Source organism: Anomalospiza imberbis, chromosome 20 (genome assembly GCF_031753505.1).
Source record: "Anomalospiza imberbis isolate Cuckoo-Finch-1a 21T00152 chromosome 20, ASM3175350v1, whole genome shotgun sequence".
In the NCBI taxonomy this organism is placed as follows: domain Eukaryota; kingdom Metazoa; phylum Chordata; class Aves; order Passeriformes; family Viduidae; genus Anomalospiza; species Anomalospiza imberbis.
Genome location: NC_089700.1, coordinates 9,017,763 through 9,042,725, shown reverse-complemented (window position 1 = coordinate 9,042,725; position 24,963 = coordinate 9,017,763). Strand labels below are relative to the sequence as shown.

At 58.8% G+C, this 24,963-nt stretch overlaps 2 protein-coding genes across 2 annotated transcripts; one reads left to right on the top strand and one right to left on the bottom strand.

Moving 5' to 3' along the window:
• The first annotated feature begins 1,351 nt into the window (after positions 1–1,351).
• On the top strand, positions 1,352–11,644 carry TBX2 (T-box transcription factor 2). Its single transcript, XM_068210664.1, has 7 exons — positions 1,352–2,438; positions 3,158–3,425; positions 5,888–6,034; positions 7,185–7,261; positions 7,339–7,508; positions 8,756–9,369; positions 10,220–11,644. The coding sequence occupies exons 1-7, from the start codon at positions 2,074–2,076 to the stop codon at positions 10,664–10,666; spliced, it is 2,088 nt and encodes a 695-aa protein (XP_068066765.1). The 5' UTR covers positions 1,352–2,073; the 3' UTR covers positions 10,667–11,644.
• Positions 11,645–11,855: 211 nt separating this feature from the next.
• On the bottom strand, positions 11,856–18,152 carry LOC137485981 (collagen alpha-1(I) chain-like). Its single transcript, XM_068210831.1, has 3 exons — positions 18,048–18,152; positions 15,666–17,317; positions 11,856–12,645 (listed from the first exon to the last, which is right to left on the bottom strand). The coding sequence occupies exons 1-3, from the start codon at positions 18,150–18,152 to the stop codon at positions 11,856–11,858; spliced, it is 2,547 nt and encodes an 848-aa protein (XP_068066932.1).
• Positions 18,153–24,963: the final 6,811 nt, after the last annotated feature.

Here is a 24,963-nt window from a genome sequence, read left to right as displayed (position 1 = left end):
ACCGGGGGCTGCGGGCGGGGGTCGCTACCAGCAGAATGAACCGGGGCCGAGGAATAGAGAGGAGAGGTCGGGATGGGAAGGGGACACCCGGGGGTCTCCGCATCCCACCCTGCGCGGGGAGCAGCGACACAGGACCACGAGGGCTCCGAGCTGCTGCGGCCGCGCCTCGCTGCGCATCCGCGGAGCGGGAGGGTCCGGGGCGGGGGAGGACAGGCCGGGGGGCAGAGGAGTGGGCCGGCCGCCACCCCCCCGTCCTGCCTGTTCGCAGAGCAGGCGGCGGGGCAGGAGCCTTGGAAGGATGGCAGGGCGCTTTTTGAAGATTTGGGGGTAAATATGAAGTGACAAGAGACGGGTCTTTATTGTGAGGGCTCAGCCGCCTGGCGCCAGGGCCCTCTTCAGCCACCGCGGCCCTCAGTTAATCAGCGCAGATCTCCAAACCGGCCTCTCCGAGGGGACACCCACCGCGCCCGCCGCCCCCCCGGGCCCCGGCGCGGCGAGACCGGCCCTAATCCCTCAGCAAACAGCCCCGGAGTGTCCCCCCTCCTCCTTATCTGCCTCCCCCCGCCCGGGTAAACAGCCCCTCCGGCCGGGCACCGCCGCGCTGGCCCCCGGCCGCGTACCCGACGCGCCTCGACGGCGGGGTCTGGGGATCTGCACCTCCGCCGTGGGCGCGGAGCTGCGGGCGGGACCCCCCCGCTCCCGGTCGGAGCGGCTGCCGGCAGGGTGGGGGGCGACGGCTGGGAGCGACTCACCCGCGCTGGAGGTCGCCGCTCGGGGCCTCGCCGCCGCCCGCAGCTCTCCGCCGGGCCGCGCTTCCGGCGGCCGCCCCGTCGGCGCTGCGCGGTTGTGCGCGGTTGTGCGCGGAGCGGCGGGCGGGGCGCGCCCCACCGCGATCCGCTCTCCAGGATCTGTGGTAAGGCGGCTGCCGCCGGGCACCCCCGGCCTCTCCCCCCTCCCCGGCCCGCCGCCCCCGCGGAGACCGGCGGGGGCCTCTGCCGCCGCCCCCCGCCCCCGTGGCTCCGCTCCCCGCTCCGCCGAGGTGGCTCCGCGCTGGCCCCGCACCGGCGGCGCAGCCGGGGCTGACCCGGTATGCGGAAAGGAGCCGGGGGTGGGATTTCGAGCACTTTTCTCTGTCATTGGTTAATATTTTATTCTGTTGACATGTTTTCTTACTGCCGATGCTTCCGACACCTTCTTCTTTTCTTTTTTTTTTTTCTCCCTTTTTTTTTTTTCCCTTCTTCCCTTCCTCCCTCCCTCCGCGCCCCCGCCCCCCCTCCCCCCCCCCCCCCCCCGCGCCCGGAGCTTGGCCGGAGCTGTCAAAACCCCGCCTATGCAGATCCACAATTGGTCTGAAACGCGTAAAATCAGCAATCAAGGGGGCTTGGCTCATTAGCGGGCGGATCAGAGCAGGAAGGACATGTGAGATAGTCACAGTTTTACAGAGATCAGGACAAGATCTCACCGCTCCCACTCGGCTCCTTTGGCCATGAGCAGCCCGAGCCCCAGCGCCGAGCGCGGAGCGCGGAGCCGGGCCGGCCCCGCCGGGGCGCAGCCCGGGCCCGCGGGGGTGTGAGGGCAGCGCGGCCGCCTCTGCTCCGCCGCGCCCCGCGCAGCCCCGCGCAGCCCCGACCCGGCTTTTGTTTCTATTTTAGTGTCGGGAAGGACTTTCCTGGGAGGGCTCGTTCCCTCGCTCGCTCTCTCTCGCTGCAACAACAACAACAAAAAATAAGGACCTACTGTCTCCCCTCCGCAGAACGGGAGTCCCAGGAGCCGGGAACTGCCTCGCTTTTCCTTTTTTTATTTTTTTTTTAATTCTTTTTTTTTTTTTTTTTTTTTTTTTTAATCCCGAATCTAGTTCGGCTGATTTTCGCCTCTTTTTTATGCTTCTTTTTTTTTTTTTTTTTTTTTTTTTTTTTTCTGGAGTGTGTGTGTTGTTGATTTTCCTTCCTCTTCCAGAGACTCGAGCGAGTTCGCTGGGCAGGAGAGGGGAAAAAAATAAAACCCAACAAATACACACACACGCATTTTTATAAAGGGAATCCCTCTTTTTCTCCTGGATTTGTGGATGCACCGATGAGAGATCCAGCCTTCCCAGGGACTGCCATGGCTTACCACCCCTTCCACGCACCCCGGCCGGCTGACTTCCCCATGTCCGCTTTCCTCGCAGCCGCCCAGCCGTCCTTTTTCCCGGCTCTGGCTCTGCCCCCGGCGGCGTTGGCGAAGCCCATGCCGGACCCGGGGCTGGCCGGGGCGGCCGAGGCCGGGCTGCACGTCTCGGCCCTGGGGCACCACCACCAAGCCGCCCATCTGCGCTCGCTCAAAAGCCTGGAACCCGAGGAGGAGGTCGAGGACGACCCCAAAGTAACGCTGGAAGCCAAAGAGCTTTGGGACCAGTTTCACAAGCTGGGCACCGAGATGGTGATCACCAAGTCTGGGAGGTAAGAGCCGGCCCCGCGCAGCCCCCCCAGCCCGCCCCGCACCTGCGCGGCCGCGCAGCGCCCTCGCCCCTCGCTCCATCCCGCTTCCCATCCGATCCCGTGAATTAACGCGGGGAGTTTCGATCCCTGGAGTTTTTCGGAGATGTTTACCCCCCGCTCCTCCGATCTTTCCCGTCACCGCTCCCCCCGCCTCTCATTATTACTTTTCCGAGCGCGATCCCGAATTAAATTCGTGCACGTTGATTGAGCACTCGGAACCCCCCGCTCCCGTTGTTTACGCCGCTTCCCGCTGCTTCCTTCCCTCCTGCCAAACTTTCCCCACGTCCGGGGTCGTCCCCGGCCCTGCCCGTGGCCCCGGGCCCGGGGGAGGCAGCCCGAGGTGCTGAGCGAGCGGGTCGGGGAAGGGCAGAGAAATGGGGGAAACAAGGATATGTTTTCGCCCCTTATTTCCCGAAATGGGATTTTTGAGCTCTTTCCCTGCTTTCTGCCACGGTGTGGGCAGCACAGCGGGATGAGAAGAGGTGGGACGTGAGGAAGGCTGGGAACCCTCAGCGAGCCAAACTAAAAGATGGTGGTTTGGGAGCAGCAGCCGGGGCCGGGCGGTGCGGGAGGCTCGGTGGGGCCGGGGCCGGGCGGTGCCGGGGGCTCGGTGGGGCCGCAGCCGTCGGGGGTCGGCGGCGGGCAGGGGCAGCCCTGTACTGCTCTGGGTCTCTCCGCAGGAGGATGTTCCCCCCGTTCAAGGTGCGGGTGAGCGGCCTGGACAAGAAGGCCAAGTACATTTTGCTGATGGATATAGTGGCGGCCGACGACTGCCGGTACAAATTCCACAACTCCCGCTGGATGGTGGCTGGCAAGGCCGACCCGGAGATGCCCAAGCGCATGTACATCCACCCCGACAGCCCGGCCACGGGGGAGCAGTGGATGGCCAAACCTGTTGCCTTTCACAAGCTCAAGCTCACCAACAACATCTCGGATAAGCACGGCTTTGTAAGTGCGGCTGCGGGGCAGAGCGGAGCCCCCCGGGCAGGGACCCCGGGCAGGCGCAGGGTTTGCCCGGTGCGGGGGCTGCCCGTGATCTCCCCGGAGAAACCGCGGGCCTTTAGAGCCTCCTCCAGCCGGGCCGGGCTGAGCGGCGGGGCCTGGCCGGGCCTTGCGGTGTGGCCTGTCTGTCCCGCAGCCTCTGGTCGTGCCCGGCACCGAGGGGCAGCTCCCGTTCTCCGGGGTAAAAAGGAGGGTTGGGCTGCGGGCAGGCTCGGGCTCCCCTTGGCTCGCACATCCCCGGCCTCTCCGGCCTCTCCTGCTGCGTCTTGCCAGCCTTCGAGGCTCTGTGGGGAGAGGAATTTTGGGAGGTGGATGTGCGGGGCCGAGGCCGTGCGGGGCTGCAGAGAGGGCAGCCCCGACGGGGCGGTGGCCGGACAGGGGCTGTGGCTGCCACCCGGACCGAGCGGAGCCGGGGCCGGCGGCACCTGCGCTGGGTTTCCGCAGCCGGGAGAAGGGCTGGAATCATTGGCACCATCTGCCTCTGAAAGCCCCTGTTTGTATCCCTATTGATGGTATCTACATCACCCAAAAGAGGTAAAACAACACGAAGGAATTAAGCCAAAAAGCTACCAACCAAAATAAACAAAGAAAGGAAAAGGAGAGAGGGAGAGAGAAAAGAAAGAAAGAAAGAAAGACAGCGGAGAGTGTTGGCCATTTGCAGAGACCCGAAGCAGGGTCAGAACGCGAGGGGAGCGCGATCCTGCGGGAATGCACGGAGGGGGAAATCCCAGCGCCCCAGCCAGCTCTCCTTCCTCTGGGCGAGCATTTAGGTTGATAAAGGGAAAGTTCATCGTGCAGCGCCGCTGATACGGTAATTAGCGGGGAGCCGGGCCCGGCGGAGCCGCGAGGCAGCCGCGCTGCGGGAGCTGCGGGACCCCGCTCGGGTGGGGAGCTCAGAGCAGCTCCGCACCTCCCGGAGAACTTTCTTTCCCCTCTTTTAAAATTTTTTCTCCCTCTCTATTTTTTCCACTCTTTTTTTTTTTTTTTTCCTCTCTCACTTTCATTTTTTTCTCTTAAGGCAGGAAACAGCGTCTTTGTTAAATAATACATTGAGAGGTTATTTATAGCCAGAAAGGTAAATCGATAGAGAAGGAGTCTTAAAAAACCTTCTTTTTTTTTTTTTTTTTTTTTTTTTTTTTTTTTGTACTGGTGAAAAACTAGTTTGATTCAGCGCTTTTAACGGTTCGCCTCCTTCAATTAAAGATTTCTGGTATCTGTCGTTGTCCAAAATCCGGACTGTTAAATCTGCGAGATGAGGGTTTAGCCAGTGCCCATCTGGTCAGAAAGGGATGATTATTTTTTTTTAAGGAATGCAGATTTGCACGCCTGAATGAGACTTTTTGCACCATTTTTATGATAAATCCCATCTAGATTATATCAATATAACAGCGATCCGACAGTTCATCAGCAGGTGATTATTGCTTGGGTTAAAAAAAAATGTTTTATTTTTTTTTATTACCTTCTAAACCGAAATGAAGTGATAATTATTTAGCCATTTGGCTGACGTTATTTGACAATAATTACTCAAGCTTTCGCCGTCCCTCTACGAATTCTGGGCAGTGAATTCTGCATTTCAGTCCGACCACAGCAGGTTGGGGAATTATTTAAAATCTATCGTGCAGGAAAGCAGGCAGCGAGGGGCAAGGGGTCGGAGCGGCTCCAGGGGCGCGGCTTGGGGTGTTCAGCCGCTTCCAAAAATCCTCAGCCAAATCGCGAGGAATTCGGGTTTTATTTAAAAAAAAAAAAAAAAACCAAAAAAAAAAACCAAAAAAAAAACCACCAACAAACCAAACTCAAAAAATAAAACGAAAGGGTAGAGAACGGCTTTGAGTGTTGGCGAGGCTTTCAGACACCTGGCTGGGGAAAAAAAAAAAGTCTGTTCCTTCTGCAACGTTGCTCCGAGACATAAATTTGTAATGGCTCGTGGTGAAACGCTCCTTTCAGGTCGCAGGAGCTGGCTGGGGCTGGCACCGGCTCCTGCCGCCCCCGACACTCACCCAGAGCCTTTTAACATTATTTTTTTTGTGGTGGTGAGGGATAGTAATTTATTTTTAAGGACGGAAATATGAAAAGCGGTGAGAAACGTGTCGAAAAGTCGCCTCGCGTTTGCAGGGTTGTAATAAAACTAGGAGATCCCTTTTGCTGCTTTATTGCCGTGCTTAACACCCGCAAAGATGCTGTTCTGCCTGCGTTCCCTGACCTCCTTCTTTGGGGACAGATCCTGCAATGGCATCAACAACAAAAATAAATCTCCTTCTCTGGCATCTGCCGGCATTCCTTCCTCACGGTGAATTTCAGTGGTGCATTTTTTCGGGTTGTTTTCGGGAGAAAAGGGATTTTTTTTAGGGAGGGAGCTGGACGCGCGGGGCTGACGGCAGCCGCGGGCTGTGCTCTCTCGCCCATCCCAGACCATCCTGAACTCCATGCACAAGTACCAGCCCAGGTTCCACATCGTCCGGGCCAACGACATCCTCAAGCTGCCCTACAGCACCTTCCGCACCTACGTGTTCCCCGAGACCGACTTCATCGCCGTCACTGCCTACCAGAACGACAAGGTACGGCCGGGCAGCCCCTGGCCCTGTCCCCGTCCCAGCCCCTGTCCCTCTTCCTGTCCTTGTCCCTGTCCCTCTCCCTGTCCTCACCCCTGTCCCATCCCTTACCCCGTATCAGGGTATTTTTGTGTGTGTGTGCGTGTTGGCGAGGATATTTTGGGGCAAAAAGCAGCAACAGCAGAAAGGTTAAACCTCAAGCCACTCTCATACTGCTTGTGTTATTATCGCTATTTTTAGTGTTAATTTTAATGCTGTTGTCAGTATTTTATTATTACAATTAGTAATTCCCTCATGGAGTTTGTTGCTCCTTTCTGGGCTGTGGGAGACTTTGCTGCAGGCCCAGGCAGTGAAGAGCAGCACCAGGCCTGGGCAGCCTCACCAAGAAGGTGCCCAGGGCTCTGGCGGAGCCAAAAAATAGAGGCAGATAAGCTAATTTTAGTTGCTTTCGTGATTTAACAAGTGTCACCCCGTGAGCAGGCAGAGCCAGGAGAGCACGATGGGGAGCAGAGAGCCTCTGCCGTCCCCTTCCAAGAGTTGTGTGTGTGTGTTTTAACCCAAAAGCTGACCCCCACCTCCACCCCTGGCTGCTGATGCTAATTGACAGCTCTGTCTGAGGGTCCTGGTGGGCTTGTTTCCCTCGTAAAGTTTATGGCGAAGAGTCACAATCGATTAAAGAGCACTTTGTCTGCTCGCCCGCCGCAAGCTGCGCGGGCCGGCCGCCGGCCGTGGGCCCCGTCGGGCGGGGGATGCTCGGGCCGGGGGATGCTCGGGCCGGGGGTCGCGGCGGGGCCGGGCAGCCGGGCCTTTTCCAGCGCCCCTCTCGGGGCCGTGTTTCAGGGCCATGCATTATTGAGCGCCCTGATGTCGCCGGCCCCAGCAGCCCGTGGCAGGGAGGGATAAGAATAGCTTTTAACCAGCGCCGCGCAGCTCAGTCGCCATCTTCCCTCCGGGGGGCCGTGAAAAATAACTTCCTATCATTAAGACGCTATTAATAATTCAAGGCCAAACCTCAGCATCATTTTTAATAAAGCATGCGGTGTGTTAACGCGGGTTCCGCAGCCTGTGCCGCGCACCCCGGGCTCCCCGACGGCGGCGGGGAGGGGGGGCGGCCAGGGCTTCACGCCGCTCCCTCTCTCCTTCTCCCCGCTCGCAGATCACGCAGCTGAAAATCGATAACAACCCCTTCGCCAAGGGCTTTCGGGACACGGGCAATGGCCGGCGGGAGAAGAGGTAAGGGGTGCGCCCGTCCCCCCGGCTCCGCGCCCGCGGGGGCACGGCCGGAGCCCGACGCTGCCTCTCGCCCGCAGGAAGCAGCTCTCCCTGCCGTCCCTGCGGATGTACGAGGAGCCCTGCAAGCCCGACCGCGACGGCGGCGAGTCGGACGCCTCCTCCTGCGAGCCCTCGGCCGTGCGCGATGCCCTGCACTCGCCCGTGGGTGCCCTCCCCAGCCCCCTGCGCCTCAAGGGCAGCGGCAGAGGTAAGGCAGCAGTCGCGGTCCCCAAATGTCCCCAAACGTTCTGCTCCCTCGGGACTGCTGCGTGCTGATTTCCTGTGGACAGCAAGGCAAAACACGGGAGAAAATAAAGATGAGGATGCGCATAGGGGAGTCCAGGGGTCGAGAAGATAAAAACAGAGGAAATGCAAATGGCATTCACGAGTCGCAACGTTTTTCTCTTTATGTATTTTCTTTTGAATATATATTTGATCCTCTATACACCTGATGTCTTGTATTTATATAATACAAGAAGAAATGGCAAATGTGCTAGCCACGTTAGCCCGGCGTGCCCTGCCTTCCATGGGAATCTCATGCTCCCTTAAAAAAGAGAGAAAAAGAGAAAAGAAAAAGAATTAATATATTTGAAAGAGGAAAAAAATGTTGTAACGCCAGGGCTTCAGGCTGGTAAATGAAAATAAACCAGCATCTCCCACGCTGCAGTTGTTCGATGCTGGGTTTTGTCTTGCCGCACTATCAATCTGCTCTTTAAACTTTCCACCAACTCGATTCCCTGCAAACCTTCATCAAACTGCAACCCCCCACCCTGAGCTGCAGGGAGGGTTTATTACACCCCTCTCCACTTTCAAAGGCTTCCCCGAATATTTGCCCCAGCCTGCAGAGCTTCACCTCACCCGCACCAAAAGGCTTTTCTCGTTTAGTGGAGCCGTTCAGGCAGGGGCTCAGCTCCCCTCGCCCTCGCCAGCCCCTCGCCTCGCATCCCCCTGCCTCCTCTGAGAGCTCAATGGGGTTTTTTAAATTAAATCCCTTTTTAGGGAAGTCTGTACCATACTCCCAGCCTTACAACTGCCTCTTTAACTTGTCTCAACCTGCACATTTGGAATAAATCCACGGTGCACTGGCAATCAGCTACATGTAATTAAATATAAGCAGGACAATTTCCTCCCGTGCTGTCCATTGCCCGCTCTCCTCATCCCTGCTCCGCAGCCCGCTTGGACTTTGCAACTAAGGAGAGCGATGCCGTAACAGCTTCTGGTTCTCCATCAAACATGTTTTTCCTGTCTGGCACAGCCACAGGACGTGCTGTTGTTAATCCCCATTCCCCAGAGTGACCATAGCACGAGGGCCCATTTCTGCCCCCAAAATGAGTCTCTCCCATTAATAACGATCGCCGCAACCTCTCCCTGACACCAGGGCTCTTGCGAGTGACCCCTTCCTCGCCTCCCCTGGGTGCTTCTGCTCTGACCCTCTGCCCCTCCATCCCCTTGCAGAGGAGAAGCCAGGGGCCGACAGTGACGCGGAGGTGGAGAAGGTGCCTGAGGAGCGGCCGGTGGCAGCAGCCAGCCCCAGCGCGGAGGACGCGACGCCCCGCGGCAGCCCCCGGTGCCCGGAGGAACGGAGCAAGGAGAGGCACAGCCCAGAGAAAGTCAAGGATGCCGCATCCCCCCGGGAGGGTCCTGGTGAGGGCCTGTTCGGCACACGGGGCCTGGAGAAGGACAAGGTGGAAGGAAGGAGGAAAGAGACGGACCCAGGCAAGAAGGACACGGAGGGCGGCGGGCTGGGCAAGGAGGCCTTCGCCCCGCTGATGGTGCACACGGACAGCCCCCCGCACCTGAGCACCGGGCACCTGCAGAGCCTGGCGCTCTCCGGCCTCCATGGGCAGCAGTTCTTCAGCCCGCTGGGCGCTGGGCAGCCCCTCTTCATCCACCCAGGACAGTTCGCTATGGCCCCCGGCGCCTTCTCTGCCATGGGCATGGGACACTTGCTGGCCTCGGTGACCGGCGGGGGCAGCCTGGAGAACGGAGCCCTCTCGTCCGCCCCGGGCGCAGCAGGGACGGCCACTCCCTTCCCTTTCCACCTCTCCCAGCACATGTTGGCCTCTCAGGTAAGCCCTGCGTCCCCATCCCTATCCCTGCCGTCCAGTTGGGCCCTGTAATCTCCTCTTCATGTCCTCCCAAAAAGCTCCCTGAGTGAGCAGAGCACTTTGGGGATGCAGGTCAGGCCTGGCCAAGTGTCACCCCCAGTGTGGGGACATGCAGGGTGGCCCCATTGCAGGGAAGGAGCTGCTGGTGCCCCCAGCCTCCCCCAGGCCCTCTGCAGGCCGCAGGGACAAGGGGTGACACACCCCCGAGATGTTACCAGATTTGGCTCAGGCAGAACGCAGAGGACATTTTGAAGGCAGCTTCGTGGGTGATTTGAGAAGGAATCTCGATTTTTTTGCAGCTGCTATGGCTCCTCCATAGTCAAGGGCAGAGTCAGGAGCTGTGGCCCTGCCTGACCTGGCTGTCCCCATCCAGCAGCTCCCTGCCTTCCTGACAGCTCTGAAGCGCTCCCACAGCGCCTGCGCTGGTGTTGCCTTTCCCATCTCCTCTGATGGAATACACAGAGATGTCTTTGAACTCCCCTAATTTATCCATCCTGCTTAACAATGCGTTTTAATGTGGTTAAGGGGCTGCCATGCTGCGCAGGCAGCATGTGGGGAGGGGAAGGGGCAGATCTCAGACAAGGGTTTGTGCTCGGTGTCACCAGCCTGGCTCAGGATGGGGCGGATGGGGCTGTACCCCCTCCCTCAGCCCGTTCCACACGGATACCCCCACGCTCTGTTTTTAGGGTGACGCTGGGCTTCCCATCTTTGCCTTGGCTTGTCTTTGGGAGCACAGCTGTGGGGGGACAGGCAGGAGGGGGGATGCAGCAGAGCAGCAGCACAACTCTGACCACTCTTCCTCTCTCCACAGGGAATTCCGATGCCCACCTTCGGCGGACTCTTCCCCTACCCCTACACCTACATGGCAGCGGCCGCAGCGGCCGCCTCGGCCATGCCGGCCACCAGCGCGGCCGCCGCGGGGCCGCTGTCCCGCAACCCCTTCCTGGGCAGCAGCCGGCCCCGCCTGCGCTTCAGCCCCTACCAGCTCCCGGTCACCATCCCGCCCAGCACCAACCTGCTGACCACCGGCCTGCCCGCCAGCCTCAACCCCGGCTCCGAGGGCTCCAAGGCCGGCAGCAGCCGGGAATCCAGCCCCCTGCCCGAGGTGCCCCTGCACAAGGGGGGCAGCCAGCGCCCCGCTGCCTCCCCCAAGGGCTCCCTGAAGGAGTCCCTCAATGAACTGCAGAACATCCAGAGACTGGTGAGCGGGCTGGAGAGCCAGCGGGAGCTGTCCCCCGGCAGGGAGTCCCCGAAGTGACCGGCGGGGCGGGCAGCGAGCCCTCCCGGCGGGGCGGAGAAGCACTGGTATTTTGTACAGCACAGTATAAATATTTATTGTGGAGCGAGGGCTGGGAGCAGACAGGGAGAGCGGGGTGCTGGAGCAGAGGGACCCCGCCGGCCACGCGGAGCCACCACCCCAGAGCCAGGAGGGAGCAGCTGGAGGGCAGGGCTTGCCCACCCCTTCGGCTGTGGGGCTGGGAGCGGCTCCCCCCACTCCAGCGAGGCCACGCAGCCCCCAGGACCCCCCAGTTCCCCGCTCCGGGCACTGGGCAGCTCGGGGGAGGGTGAGGAGCTGGTGCCGAGACACCTGATGGACAGGGCGGCCCCTGCCTCGGTGTGCGGTGAGAGGGGCCAAACCCTCATCTGTGCAAGGAGAGGGGGAAGGAGGAAATAATTTAAAAAGGAAAAAACAAAAAAAAAAGAGAGAGATAAGAAATGGAAGATGGAAACCAAACCGCCTCGGCAGCCGCCGCCGCACAAGGCGGGCACGGTGGGGGAAGCCTCGTGGGTACCTGGGCAGATATTTATGAAATAAATGGTAATTTGTGTAAATAAGCTATAAGGATCCCAGAATATGCAAATTGGTATTAATTTATTCAGAGTTGTACATTGGTGTGTACATAATATTTAGAGTTTAACTCCTCGCATTTAAGTTTTTTTCGTTTTTTTTTTCATTTTACATGAACATATATATTGTAAATGAAAACTATTTAGCTCTTTGTGATTGAAGGAGATATCGGTTTCTCTGTGTTTTAAAATATTGTTTATCCCGCTTGTTCTCTAGGACAATCATGTGCCACTGATAAAACAATTTTTGGAGTCATTAAAACTAAGATTTCAAGATTTTGCAAGAAAAAAAATAAACGAACGAATCCAAAACATAACTAAAATATCGTTGCAGTGCGGGGTATAGAGAATGCAGGAATAAACCTCAGGTTTTTATTTTTCACTCCAGAACATAAAAAAAAAAAAAAAAAAAAAAAAAAAAAAAGGTATAATAAATTTAAATATCACAGGACTGTGCTCTATATTGTTTTAAAATAAAAAGATACATGATTTGCAACGTGCTGGTTACTCGGGTATCTGTCTGTTCAGTTTTGATGAATTCTCACATCTTTCAATAAAAAAAAGTCTACTCGGAGAAGTCCTGCCGGCTCCCGCCTGTTTCATTCCCGCGGCCTCTCCTCCCCGTCGGGGCCACCGCTGCTCCGCAGGTGCGCAGCGCTGGGAGCCGCCCCTTCCGCGGTGCGCGGAGCCTCCGTGGCTGACGGGGAAAGACGGAACCGCCCCGGGCTGCGCGGCCGCGGCCCCGGCGGAGCGCAAGGCACGAACCGCCGGCTCGGCCCGTCGGGGTGCGCTGCCTCCCGGGCCTTCACTCGCCCCGCCGCGGCAGGTGCGCGGGGAGGGGGCGCGGAGGCACCGGGACCTTCCGCGGGTGCCAGGCTGCCTCCGCTGTCCCCGGGGCGAGCCGGCGAAGCAGAGCGGGGGCCGGCCCGCCGGTGCTGCGGGGACCCGGCGGGGAGCGGGGAGCGCTGCTCATACCGGCAGCGACGGGGATGGAGTGAGCGGAGCGGAGCGGCACCGGCGGTCCTGTGGAAGGGGTGACGGGAAGGGATGACCCGGGCACGCCGGTGCCGTCCGGGATGCTGACGGAGCGACCCGGGCGCGCCGGTACCGTCGGGGATGGGGCCGCCGCGAGCCGTGGGCTTTAAATCCCCCCGTGTCCGCCGGCGCCCGGAGCCGGTCGGGGCGTCGCGGGGCGCGGTCAGGGAGGAAGGAGCAGCGCCTTTCCTCAGCGGTTCTCCTTCTCCGTGCGGGATCTGCGGCGGGGGCGCGGCGGGCGCGGCCCCGGGGCTGAGGCGCTGCGCCGGGCGCGGGGCGCCCTCTGCTGGCGCCGCCGCGCGGCCCCGACGGGGCGGGCGCGGCCCCTCCGCGGCGGCCCCCGCGCTCCCGTTCCTGCGGGAACGGGAAAGGGAAGGGGCTTTGAACCCCCCCCCGTGACTGAGGAGAGGTGCTGGGTGGGTTCCTCGGCTGGGTGGGTTCCTCGGCGTGGGGAGAGGAGATGCTGCCTCTGTGATTATTTCTGCTGGCAGGGGGACCAGCAGGGCGGGAATGCCTTCCCCAGGAGGAGGGAAGTGTGGTGACTAAAGTTAGGCTTGCAGGATTATTTCCGTATAAACATGACTCAGGATGAGCAGCAATTTAATGGGCTCTATGTTTAGTGAGGGGGCACAAGCTGTGCCAGTGTGGGGGCTCCTCTGGCCCTTTCCCGTGCTGGATTTAGGCAAAGGTGGTTGGGAAACTCACAGTGGGGACATGGTGCTGGTGCTGCAGAACATGCTGGGGCAGTCTTACAATGGGTTCCTGCCATCCTGGTGGGTAAGGGACAGCCCTGTCACCCATCCTGGAATGGGGACCAAGCACTGGTGCCAGAGGGACATCCCAACCTGCCCACTGAGCACAAAGCCGCTCTTCACTGCGGAGGGGAAAAGTGATCTGTGGGTTCATGATGGTGACCCTGAGGAACAGTGCCCAAAGGCAGGGAGCATGGCCTGCCCCCCTCCCAGCCAGGCTGTTTCAGCAGGAGCCAAGCTGCTCCACGCCTGCCCTGGCCTTCCCCAGGCTCTGAGAAACCCTATTCAAGCAGCTCGATGAGCAGCTACCGATTAGTCACGCACTGTGCTGGGATTTCTTTTCCTCAGCTATGAAAAGGCGCTGGGAGGCCCCGCGGGGGCACACCCGGCACAGCACCCCCATGGCTCTGCTGCTCTGCACCTGGCAAAACCTGGCTTGGCCATGCCACTGTGGTCACTGTCCTGTCAGGAAAATAAAGTTCTGGGTGTTCTGGTGGTGCCTGGAGTTGGTGTCTTGCCACCTAAACACTGGTGCGTGTCACCAGAGCAGTGAGGTCCTCACACACCGAAATCTTCACTAGGTTAGTGGTGAGTTCTGGATTTCTTCAGCTAAATGCACGAGGTGTTTGGCCAGGCACTAAAAATAGCAGAGCTGCCCTGAGGGCTTCGTGGGCCTGGTGGACAAACCCTGGCTGCCTTGGCCGCTGAGCTGCCGTGCAGCACAATAGCGCTGCTGGAAGGGCTCCATGGGCGGGTGTTTGTAAACAGGAACATGAGCTCATGCCAGGGCATCTCGCAGCCCTGCAGAGGGGGAACGCTGCCACGGCTCTTGTCCCTCTGCAGCCCAGGGGGCTCTGCAGGACCCCCCACCCCTCATCTGGGCTGCTGGCCCTGTGTTCGTGTGTTACCCCAGGGCCTCTGCGCATTCTGGGTCATGGATGTGGGGCAGAATAACAGAACCAAAGAATGGCTGGGAGGAATCTTAAAACCCATCTTGTTCCAAGCCCCATCCAACCTGGCCTTGAACACTCCCAGGGATGGAACAGTCACAGCTTCCTTGGGCAAGCTGTGTCAGGGCCTCAGCACCCTCACAGGGAAGAATTTCCCACCAACATTTAATCTAAATCTCACCACCTTTAGTTTAAAATCATCTCCTTTGCCCTGTCTGTGTAAAAAGTTGCTCTCCATTTTTATAAGCCCCCCCTAAATACTGAAAGTTGCAGAAGGGGTGAGGGTCTGAGAACGATGCCATGGAGCTGGGCATGCCGTGGTGCCAGGATCCTGCCCCACACCAGGAGCTGCTCCCAGCCCAGGGCCTGTCGCTGCCACACACAGGATCAAATGCCCCACTGGAACTTTTCAACGAGCATCTGCCAGTCCCGCCCGTGCGAGCGCGGGGTGCGGCCGTCGGGGAAGGGGAGCCCCGGACGGACGGAACGGGCGGCGGGTGGGCGGTGGGGCGGCAGCTCTTTCTGTCGGGCTGGCGCCGTCCTGCCGCCGCGCTGCCTCCGCACCCGGGACAAAGCGGAGCGGGCCGAGAGCAGCCCCGGCTCCCAATTAGGGCCCCGCCGGCCCCGCTCCCCGCGGAGCGCAGGGGCGAGGGGGCCGCGGCCGCGGTCACGGCCCCGGAGCCCCAATTACCCGCGGGGCCGCCGCTCTGTCTGCGGCTCCCGATCGCGGATCAATAGACAAAGGGCAGCGGCGGGGCCCCGGCGGGCTCTGCACACACCCGCCCCCGCTCCCGGCGAAGCCTCGCCCTCATTCCGGCCGCACATCCCGGCGCACCTGTGCGCTCGGGGCGGGATGCGCGGCCGCGGCTCCGCACCTGCGGCCGGACGGGATTTATGGGGCTGTGGGGTGAGCCCAGGCGTGGAGTCCAGTCGGTCTCTGCCGGTGAGAGTTCCCCCTGCCTGCTCCAGGGCTGAGCCCCTGCACCCTCTGCCTGGGTCCTTCCTCCGGGCACCGGCATCTCAAAGGCTTCTCAGCCCCACTCCTCCGGTTCTGGCCCGTTATCCCCGCGGGGGCACGGTCCTTGTCCCGGGCCGGAGCTGTGGGAAGGATGCAGCAGCCGTCCAGGCTGTTCCCTGCCACAGGGTTCCCAGAGCTACTTTGATCCGTGTGGGTGTCTGGGGGAAGGAGGGGAGGGGGGGTTAAAGACATTATCAGTGAAAAAGCAGCTGTTTATTTTGATACGGAGCCGGTTCTTAGCCGCAGGCACCGTTTGCTCCGTCCTTGCTCTTCAGACAGGGTGGGAAAGGGGAAAGGGGAGGCTCTCGGTTTATTCCGGTTGTTTACAGCGGCGGGTGATGGCGAGGGACAGCCAGGTCCGTCGCCCCTCGGCGCCCGCCTGGGCCTTTTCCCAAGCCTTCCTCGGAGCCGCGCCGGGAAGGGAGGAGGCTCTGCTCGGGACATCCGACGGGATGGAGCGGAGGCTCCCGGCGGGGGGAGCCCAGTTGCCCCCTCCGCTGCTCTCCTGGGGGGGCCACACCGATCCCAGCCCGCGCTTCGGGCCGGCGGCACGGGACCGGCACCGCTTGGTTGTGAGGTGGCAGGAAAGCCCAAAGCCAAAGCCAAACCCAAAGCCAAAGCCGGGATTTTCCCTGCCCGGGACGCGCCCCAAACCCGGAGAATCCCGGCGCTGTGCCGGGCGTGGCCGCCAGGTGGCGCAGCGGCGCCGCGCCGAGGGGCGGCCCCGGGGGTGCGGCCGGGCCGGGGGTCCCGGGGTCCCCAGAGGGTTCCCTGGTGGTGCAGCCGCTGCCGGGGGTCCCCGGGGGTCCCCAGAGGGTTCCCTGGTGGTGCAGCCGCTGCCGGGGGTCCCGGGGTCCCCAGAGGGTTCCCTGGTGGTGCAGCCGCTGCCGGGGGTCCCCGGGGGTCCCCAGAGGGTTCCCTGGTGGTGCAGCCGCTGCCGGGGGTCCCGGGGGTCCCCAGCGGGTTCCCTGGTGGTGCAGCCGCTGCCGGGGGTCCCCGGGGGTCCCCAGAGGGTTCCCTGGTGGTGCAGCCGCTGCCGGGGGTCCCGGGGTCCCCAGAGGGTTCCCTGGTGGTGCAGCCGCTGCCGGGGGTCCCCGGGGGTCCCCAGAGGGTTCCCTGGTGGTGCAGCCGCTGCCGGGGGTCCCGGGGTCCCCAGAGGGTTCCCTGGTGGTGCAGCCGCTGCCGGGGGTCCCCGGGGGTCCCCAGAGGGTTCCCTGGTGGTGCAGCCGCTGCCGGGGGTCCCGGGGGTCCCCAGCGGGTTCCCTGGTGGTGCAGCCGCTGCCGGGGGTCCCCGGGGGTCCCCAGAGGGTTCCCTGGTGGTGCAGCCGCTGCCGGGGGTCCCGGGGTCCCCAGAGGGTTCCCTGGTGGTGCAGCCGCTGCCGGGGGTCCCGGGGGTCCCCAGCGGGTTCCCTGGTGGTGCAGCCGCTGCCGGGGGTCCCCGGAGGGTCCCAGGGGTGCCCAGAGGGTTCCCTGGTGGTGCAGCTGCTGCCGGGGGTCCCCGGGGGTCCCCAGAGGGTTCCCTGGTGGTGCAGCCGCTGCCGGGGGTCCCCGGGGGTCCCCAGAGGGTTCCCTGGTGGTGCAGCCGCTGCCGGGGGTCCCCGGAGGGTCCCAGGGGTGCCCAGAGGGTTCCCTGGTGGTGCAGCCGCTGCCGGGGGTCCCCGGGGGTCCCCAGAGGGTTCCCTGGTGGTGCAGCCGCTGCCGGGGGTCCCCGGGGTCCCCAGAGGGTTCCCTGGTGGTGCAGCCGCTGCCGGGGGTCCCGGGGTCCCCAGAGGGTTCCCTGGTGGTGCAGCCGCTGCCGGGGGTCCCCAGAGGATTCCCTGGTGGTGCAGCCGCTGCCGGGGGTCCCCGGGGGTCCCCAGAGGGTTCCCTGGTGGTGCAGCCGCTGCCGGGGGTCCCCAGAGGATTCCCTGGTGGTGCAGCCGCTGCCGGGGGTCCCCAGAGGGATCCCTGGTGATGCAGCTGCTGCCGGGGGTCCCCGGAGGATCCCGGGGTCCCCAGAGGGTTCCCTGGTGGTGCAGCCGCTGCCGGGGGTCCCCAGAGGGATCCCTGGTGGTGCAGCCGCTGCCGGGGGTCCCCGGAGGGTCCCGGGGGTGCCCAGAGGGTTCTCTGGAGGCAGCAGCACATATGGGTGGCACTGTCAGCGCTCCCAGGGCTTTGGCTTCCTCCAGCCCGCAGGGGTGGGCGATCGGTGGCAGGTACCCCACGCTGTGCCCGCCCTCCAGTCCATCTGTCCCCTGGGTCCTGCCACCTGCATGGCCGTGTTGCACCTTTCTGAGGGCGTTCGTGCGGGTGTCTGTTGCCTTTTTCTGTTCATGTAAGCAGCCACCAGGTGGACTGTCGAGGACCTGGCTGGACCTTTGTGGGTTCTGCCCAAAACGTACCTGCTACACCTCCAGAGCCCCCTGGAATGCAGGGAATACTCACTCCGAGGTGCCTGAGCTCCAAGAAGCAGCTTAAAGCAGTGATGCTCTGTGTTCTGCATGGAAGGTCTTCCATTGCCTGAGGAATTAATGGATGAAATCATGCAGGAAAGGCTGCTCCTCTCCTTTTGGCATTGCTGGAGCTGGCGACGTGAGCACAGGTACATCTGTCCTTTGCTTCCCATTGATTCCTGTAAATGGCCCTTGCCTCCAGCCCTGGGCCTGGCATGCTCAGTAATTCTTTGGAAATGAGATCTAATTAAAATGAGACAGCGCTGTCGAGGGACTGCCTAATTGTCTTTGCAAAATGACTTTGTGGAGATCTTGGCTCGGTTCCCAGCAGAAAGGTGTTGTCAGTGCAAAAATCCTGTGTGGCTGGGAGTCAGTTAAAGACTTTTGGGAAATAATTCCCCAGGCTGGGAAATAATGAACTGGTGGAGACACTGCAGTGCTGTTGTCCCTGGGCCAGCTCGAGCTGTCCTCCCCTTCCAGGCCTCGGGGACACCCTCAAAATGGCTTTAAAAGAAGCCAATTCCATGTGAGGTTCAGCCAAGGCCGCTGCCAACAGGAATTCCTGGGGTTTCTCTCTACTCCCCCTGTACCCCTGTCTGCCCACATCAGGGAGAAGGGGCAGTAATTTGGCACTTAAAGCCTCAAAGGCATCCAGGATCTGCGTGATGGACTCAGGTGTGCCCCCAGCTCCGAGCTCACCCCATCCCATGCCTGCTGTGTCCTGCTCACTCCAGAGATCCCACTGCGCCCCGAGGGCTGGCACCATGAGGATGCTGCGAGGGCAGGAAGGGGGAAGGAGGCCCCCTTTGTTCCTACAGAGCCCCTCATCCTTGGGACAGTTTTGGGACCAGAGCTCTCCTGGTCTCCCGGCCAGCAGGAGAGCAGCCGGCCTCCACGAGAGGGAGCGTTTGCAGGGGTTTTTTGCTCCAGCTGGGTTGTTTTGGTTTTCCCCTGTTGTTCTGAAGTACAGACCATCCCTCTGGCTGCCTGAGCCCTTTGCCTGCATGAAATGCCCTGGGCAGACATCTCAGCTTCCCTGGAGGAGTTGTCATGTTGTCACAGTGCCACGTGCTGTGCTCTGGGGACATGAGGGGATGCTCTGCTCCCTCCCTGGCTGGGTGGCAGGGTCCTGTCCCACGTGAACAGGAGGATGCTTTCCTCCTTTTGGGATTATCAAAAAGGAGAAGTCCCTCTTACTGGGGTGGCTGGGGTGTGTTGTGCTTGGTCTTGGACAAGTGTGGGGCAGGGCATGAGCAGCCAAGCCAGCAGCAGCCCCCACCACAAGGAGCCCTGGATTGGGCTTGACCAGCTCCCCGAGGCAGGGATGGCTGGAAGGACTCTGACCCTGGGATACCCCAGTGAGGCTCCTTGTGTGGGGCAAAAAATGGCTTTGGCAGCTCACACACTCAGCCTGTGGCCTGGGGTGGTTTGCTGGGACCCCATTTCAGGACGGGGGGGATCCCACCCCCCCATCTCACTGCTCCCCTCTGCAAGTCACTTTGAGACTCCCCCAATGCTTGTGATCCTTCTAGAATGGGAACGCGCTGTTTATAATTTCCCAAGCGACTGCTACAAATCCAAGGCCAAAACTCCCACTTCTGGGGGCACAGGATCATGTCCGGGTGCCTTGGTGGCCACATGAGCTGTGGGTGGTTTGGAAGGAAGATGCATAAACCAGCTCGAGGCCTGGACGTGGTCCTGCCTCCCCCTGCCCTCCCTGCGTGTCCCCGGAGCCTGGGAGAGCCCAGACTGCCCTATCTGCAAATTGCAGAGCAGATTATCAGCGAGCACATCGGAGATTAAAGACCCCTCTTTATGTCTGGCTCCCCCAGAGTCGGGGAGGCCGCGGCTGAGTTCCGTGCAGACTCTTTGGCACCACGGGGCTGATTGCTGGGGTAACCTTTTGCTTGGCTGGGAGAAGCGAGGAAGGCTCAGACAATTTTCAACCAAGGAAAGGGAAAAAGAAAAGGGAACACACAACAACAGCAACAGTTTATTCCAGCAGGGTGGTGGGAGGAAATTCAGGCACAGCTCTGAGAAGCTCCCAGTTTGTGTGATCTGGGGCAGGGTGCAAGTCACTGGGAGGGTTTGTCCCTGTGCTCTTCTTCAACAACCATTTGGTACTGGGAATTCTTGATGGAGAACCCAGTGAGAAGCCCAGAGGGGGTGGATTGGCAGCGGCAGGATGCAGAAGAGCCCTGGGGCTGCTCCTGCTTTGCTGCCCTGGCTGCACTGCAGAGCTCACACGGGTGCAGCACACGAATCACAGAGCCTGGCGCTGTGCAGGGAGGGCATCCTCATCAAAACAGAGGGAGATTTTTTTCTGGGAGTGCTCTGAGGGTTCTTCTTAGGAGAAATGGCAAAGATTTCTCTGTATTCTCCCAAGCAAAATGTGTGCCCAGCTGCTCTGAGCAAACCTCAGGCTTTGGAGGGTGTGCAGACGAGACCAGCCCAGAGCTGGGATAGTCCTGGCCAGCCAGAGTGGCTTAACGGGCTTAGAGCAGTGTAGTTCTTATAAACAATCACATGAATTAGCACAAATCTCATTAGATCCGTGCTTCTCCTGGCCTCCTGTGTTCCTAATGCCCCTCACAGGGGGTTCTGTGCAGGCGACGAGCGAAGAAATTCTTTCCAAGCAGAAAAAGCTGTGGCATTCTGGGTTTGCTTTTCTCAGAACCATTACCATTATGCTTAATGCACAGGAGAGCAGAAATCTAATAGGTAAAAAGCCATTCAAGGTCCTTGGGTATTTTAAACCTGATTTAAAGTTTTGGCTGCTCTGTTAGAGCAATGATTCAGCTGATGATGCCCTAGGGTGTCTCCCCTGTTGAGCAACAGGCACAGAGTGATTTCTCTGCTCTAATGTGCCCCAGACAGCTCTGCTTCCCTTTGGCTCTTGCTCTTGGCTGCCTGGTGGCCTGGCACTGTGGGGAATGGGGCTGGCTGGGCACGGTTTTATAGCATGTTCCATTAGGGGTGTAGTGGAAGAGGTGGTCAGTGTTCAGAAAACATGGGAATAGTAGATTTAGCCTGGAGCGCTTTGGGGAAGGGAATTCTTTTTCTGCTTTTGGTGCTGTGCATGCCCTGCTGAATGCTGCCCACTCCTGGGCAGTGCCACCCTCCAGTTTCCCATTTCTCCTCCCAAATCACTCCAAGAAGCAACACAGGAGTGTCCCCTGTTCCAGAACCACAGCTGCTCCTGGGGTGAAACACCTTGGCTGCTGCTTCAGGACCAGGCTTGGGCTCCTGGGAGTCATGGCAGGAAACAACACAGGACCTTTCATGATAAAAAAGAAATGTATTTTACATCTCTGCTGAAAGTCTGTTGCTGCTTCACCTTTCGGCAGAGGAGAGACGTGAGCAGCAAAGGACAGGGACAGGCAGCAGAGCTGGAGAAAGCAGCTCCCCAGGGACTCGGTCTCTGGCGGAGCAGCCCGGGATAAGCGAGCATGAGAAAAGCAGGCTTAGCCCTCCAGTCACCCTTTAGATGAGTTTCCGGCTGCTTTTCATCTCGCTCCGAGTTTAAAAGCCATCTTATTCCAGCCCTGCCGCTGCCGCCAGCCTCGGCAGGGCTTCAAAGCGGGGCTGTCTGCGGCCGTGTCCCCACGGCACCTGCCAGCCCCGCGCTGCGACACGGCCAGGGCAGGGTCTGCCCCCAGCACCGCCCTGCCCCGGGAGCTGCTCCCTCCGCGTGCTCCTGGCCGCTCTGGAAAGCGAGGAGGGACAGGGCTGTCTGTGGGGGACACGGCACAGGGGCTCTTTCTCCAGACCCTTCTTGTCCCGCTGGAGAGCTCAGCCTTGCAGTGGGATCTCTGCTGAGCCAGGGACCAGTGACCTCTTGGAGTTTTGCATCCCCTTTTTACACTCCCACTTTCCTAAATTTCCTCTTCTCCCCTGCAGCTCTCTGTGGTGTGGCTGAGGACGAGCACAACCAGGGGTTGTTGGTGACACCACTGTCACATACCCAGGGTTAGGGGGACACAAGGTGTTCCCACAGAGCGTGCTTGTGGGGTTTGGCAATTGGACCACCTGGAAACAAGAGGGAAACAACAGTGTCCAGCAGAGCTGTGACTGTGTTGGCCATCAGGGTGGTGGCTGTGGCTGTGGCTGTGACAGCTCGGAGGGTGCTGGTGGATCACCCCCATCACAGAGGGACCACTGCCTGGAGCACTGGGGCATCCAAGTGACGGCTGGGAATGGGATCTGCTCCTTCCTGGATCATGCACAAGTGATTTCACCCCACCTGGTGCTCTGGGCAGAAGCTGGAGGCAGCACCTGAATTTGGCTCCAGGAGAGACAGCAGAGAGCAGAGGGGCCAAGCGGTGTCAGAAGCCCAGGAGGAGCTGCAAACCTCCCTGATGGAAACGTGCTGCCCAGCCTCTTCTGTCCCTGGATTTTATTTGTTTGCCAAGCCCCCGGATGTGATTCTCCATTTTCCCCCAGAGTTTTTGCTTTAGGGAGAAGTGCACTTACTGCTCGGTGACAAAACGTATTCTCGAGATGGAAAAAGCTCTTTTCAAGGAAAACATGGCATTTCAATGGAAAAGTACCTTTGCATGCTGTTTCTAATTTTAAAGCTCTGCCTTGGAATGCTCCCATGGACTTTGAAATCAGAGCTGGCTCTTATGCTTTCCAGGTTTTATCCACCTTTCCTATATAATTTCAAATTGCTCCCTCTATTAACGAGACAATTCTGCCGTGGTGGATTTTGCATAGACTGCTTCCAAAGCACAGTTTCCCTTATCCCATCCCTTTTTTCTGTGTTTTCTTTCCCCCAGCTCTAGACTATAAATACCTTTAGGCCAGACTGTGGGAACTGCACAAAGCCCTGTACCTGGCTGATGCCTCCTCAATGGATGAATGAATGAATGTGCTTCCCGGTATTCTCGGGACTGAGATTAACTCTTAAAGCTGCATGCTACAAATTAATGCATCTGCTCATTCCTAAAGCATTTCATCTCCCTTAAACCTGCTAGCATTAATTTCCCCCTGTTAATCTGACCTGTGCCATGAGGGAGGAATGCGGGTGGGCTTTTCCCCCCTCTGTTCTGTGCAGCCCTGGTTTGTCCTCACCGAGCTTAACTTTTAAAACAGAGGAGCAAAACCAGCCGTGAGCCAAGTGCTGCTGGAGCCAGCAGAGGGGAGGCGAGAGCAGAGATTCTGCCTTTCCCGTCTTCGCAATAAATTTCGGGGGAAGGGAAAAATGGCTACTGGGTTATTTCTGTTAATTTCCCAAAATAAGAGCGGCGCAGTCGAGCTGATAAGGGCGGTTATCAGCATCAATAGCAATCGATCCACGGCAGATCAGCAGTGGCAGACGAAGCTGAGGGGCAGGCAAAGGCTGGAGGGTTTTTCCCATCCCTTATCCCTGCCAGAGCCGCATTTCTCCTGCGTTTCTACTACATTTCTCCTGCATTTCTCCTACATTTCTCCTGCATTTCTCCTGCGTTTCTCCTGCAGCATCACAGTGCAGCTCTAGAACCCCAAAGTCACCCCCCCTGCTCCCAGCTCTCCCATGGGAGGGGTGGATGCAGCATTAAACCACTGCAGAGGTGGCCAAATTTCCCCGTAAGGTCCAAGGCCACCTCCTTCCATCCCCTGTGGGGCCTGGCATCCCTCTCCTTGGCACAGTTTCTGCCAGCCCTGCCCCACACGCTGGGAGGGCAGGGAATATTTACACTGGAAGATGCTATCGTGGGGCAGCTCGAGCTGTCCCCTGAGGTGAAGCACAAACAGGTTCACTGCAACGAGGTCACTCCTTTAACAGGTTTAAGTGGGTTTCACTGTAAAATGAATTTATTTCAACAAAACCTTTTTTGATAAATTAAACCAGCACCGCTCTGTGTATAATTTCTATAAACAATCTTCTCTAATGTTTACCTAACCTGGGCATGCAGAAACTCTCACACGTTAAATATTAGATGAAAAGAGGCTATGATAATACCTTTTTTTTTTTTTTTTTTTTAAAGCAAGAAAGCCAGAATACCATGGGAAAATGCTCTGCTGCTGTTGAGCTGAGGTTTTTCTGCCTTCTGCCAAGGGTGAAGGCAGACAAACCCCTCAAGCTGCCATGCTTTGTGTTGGTTTTTGTGTTTCCAGGGCTGTAGCACGAGGCTCACAGGACTTCCAGGGTGCCAGCACCCATCCACACTCCCCCCGTGTATCTGGTGGCTGGTGATGTGATGATTTATCTCCTCTGTGATATTTGCAGGGTCCCGGGAAGCTTGTCATTCATAATTTGTGAATATACCCCAGAGCATTCATTAATTCATTAATTAAAGGCCTCTAACCCCACAGCAGGTGCTGGCTGGGAAGAGCTGAGGGCTGTTGGGATTTGAAGTGCCTTGGAGCTGTGGTGGTCCAGGCTGTGCTGGGTCATTTGCTGAGGGATTTGGATGTTTTCCCTTGACCTCCCTGATTGCAGAGCACCCTGGAAAGATAGACTTGACTTCAGTGAGAACAAACTGTCCAGCTCATAAAAGAGAACGGAGGTGAGTGAGAGATCTGCCTGCAACAAGGCTAAAATTGGCCTGATGGGGACGTGTGGGTTTGGGGGAGTTTGTGCTGTTCTCCTCCAGAAAGAAGGAAGGTGGCAGTGCATTTGTCCTGCTCCTGCACAGAGCCTCAGCCTGGACACAGAATCACTCTTCCAGCTTGGCTCCATTGGCTCAGCTCCTTCTTGGGCTGGACTCTTGCAGGTAAAAGTCTTAATCGTAAGCAAAGTCCTTGCTGCATCTGACTTCTCACTAAGAATCACCAGCCCAGCTCCCAGAGGTTATATGAAAATCAGGGGAACGTGCTTTGCAATTAAATACAGCTTAATTGGGTTGGAGGGAGGACAGCAGAAAATGTTTCTGCTGAATAATTCAGTATTTAGAGACACCCTCACATGCTTGTCCTGCTCAGCTCTTCAGATCCTTGGATGGGGCTTGGAGCAGCCTGGGACAGTGGGAATGAGATGATCTTTAAGGCCCCTTCCAACCCAAACCACTCAGGGATTTTATGAAAGGAATGGTACAAAACCACCCAGGAGACAGGAATGATACTGAGTAGGTTCCAGCTGATGGACTCTGTGCTGTGAGAGTCCCCACCTGGCAGGGATGAGACCTGGGCAGGCTCCAAGTGTCTTTTGTCACTGTCTTGAGTGCAAGTGCATAGAAACCCTTTCTGCTTTGGGCAGGGAGAGCCTGCAATGAGCTCATGTGTTACTTGAGTGTTTTGTGGATACTGGGATTGCAGGATCTGTCCAAAATATGTGTTAAAAATCAGCTTATCTTCCAAATAAACCCTCAAAAATTCCAGTATCTCCAAGATGTGCTTGGAAGTGATTTATTCTTTTTGCTTTTGCTGTTTCCCTGATGATTTTCAGCATTATTTTTAATGACACTGTGTTCCCAGAGATCACTTTTGGTGGATAACACAGTATTTATGGAGGAACCAACAGCTAAATCTGGTTATCATTGATGTCGCTTATAAAATACACATAGCAACCAAGATACTGACCATGGCAGTAAATTGAA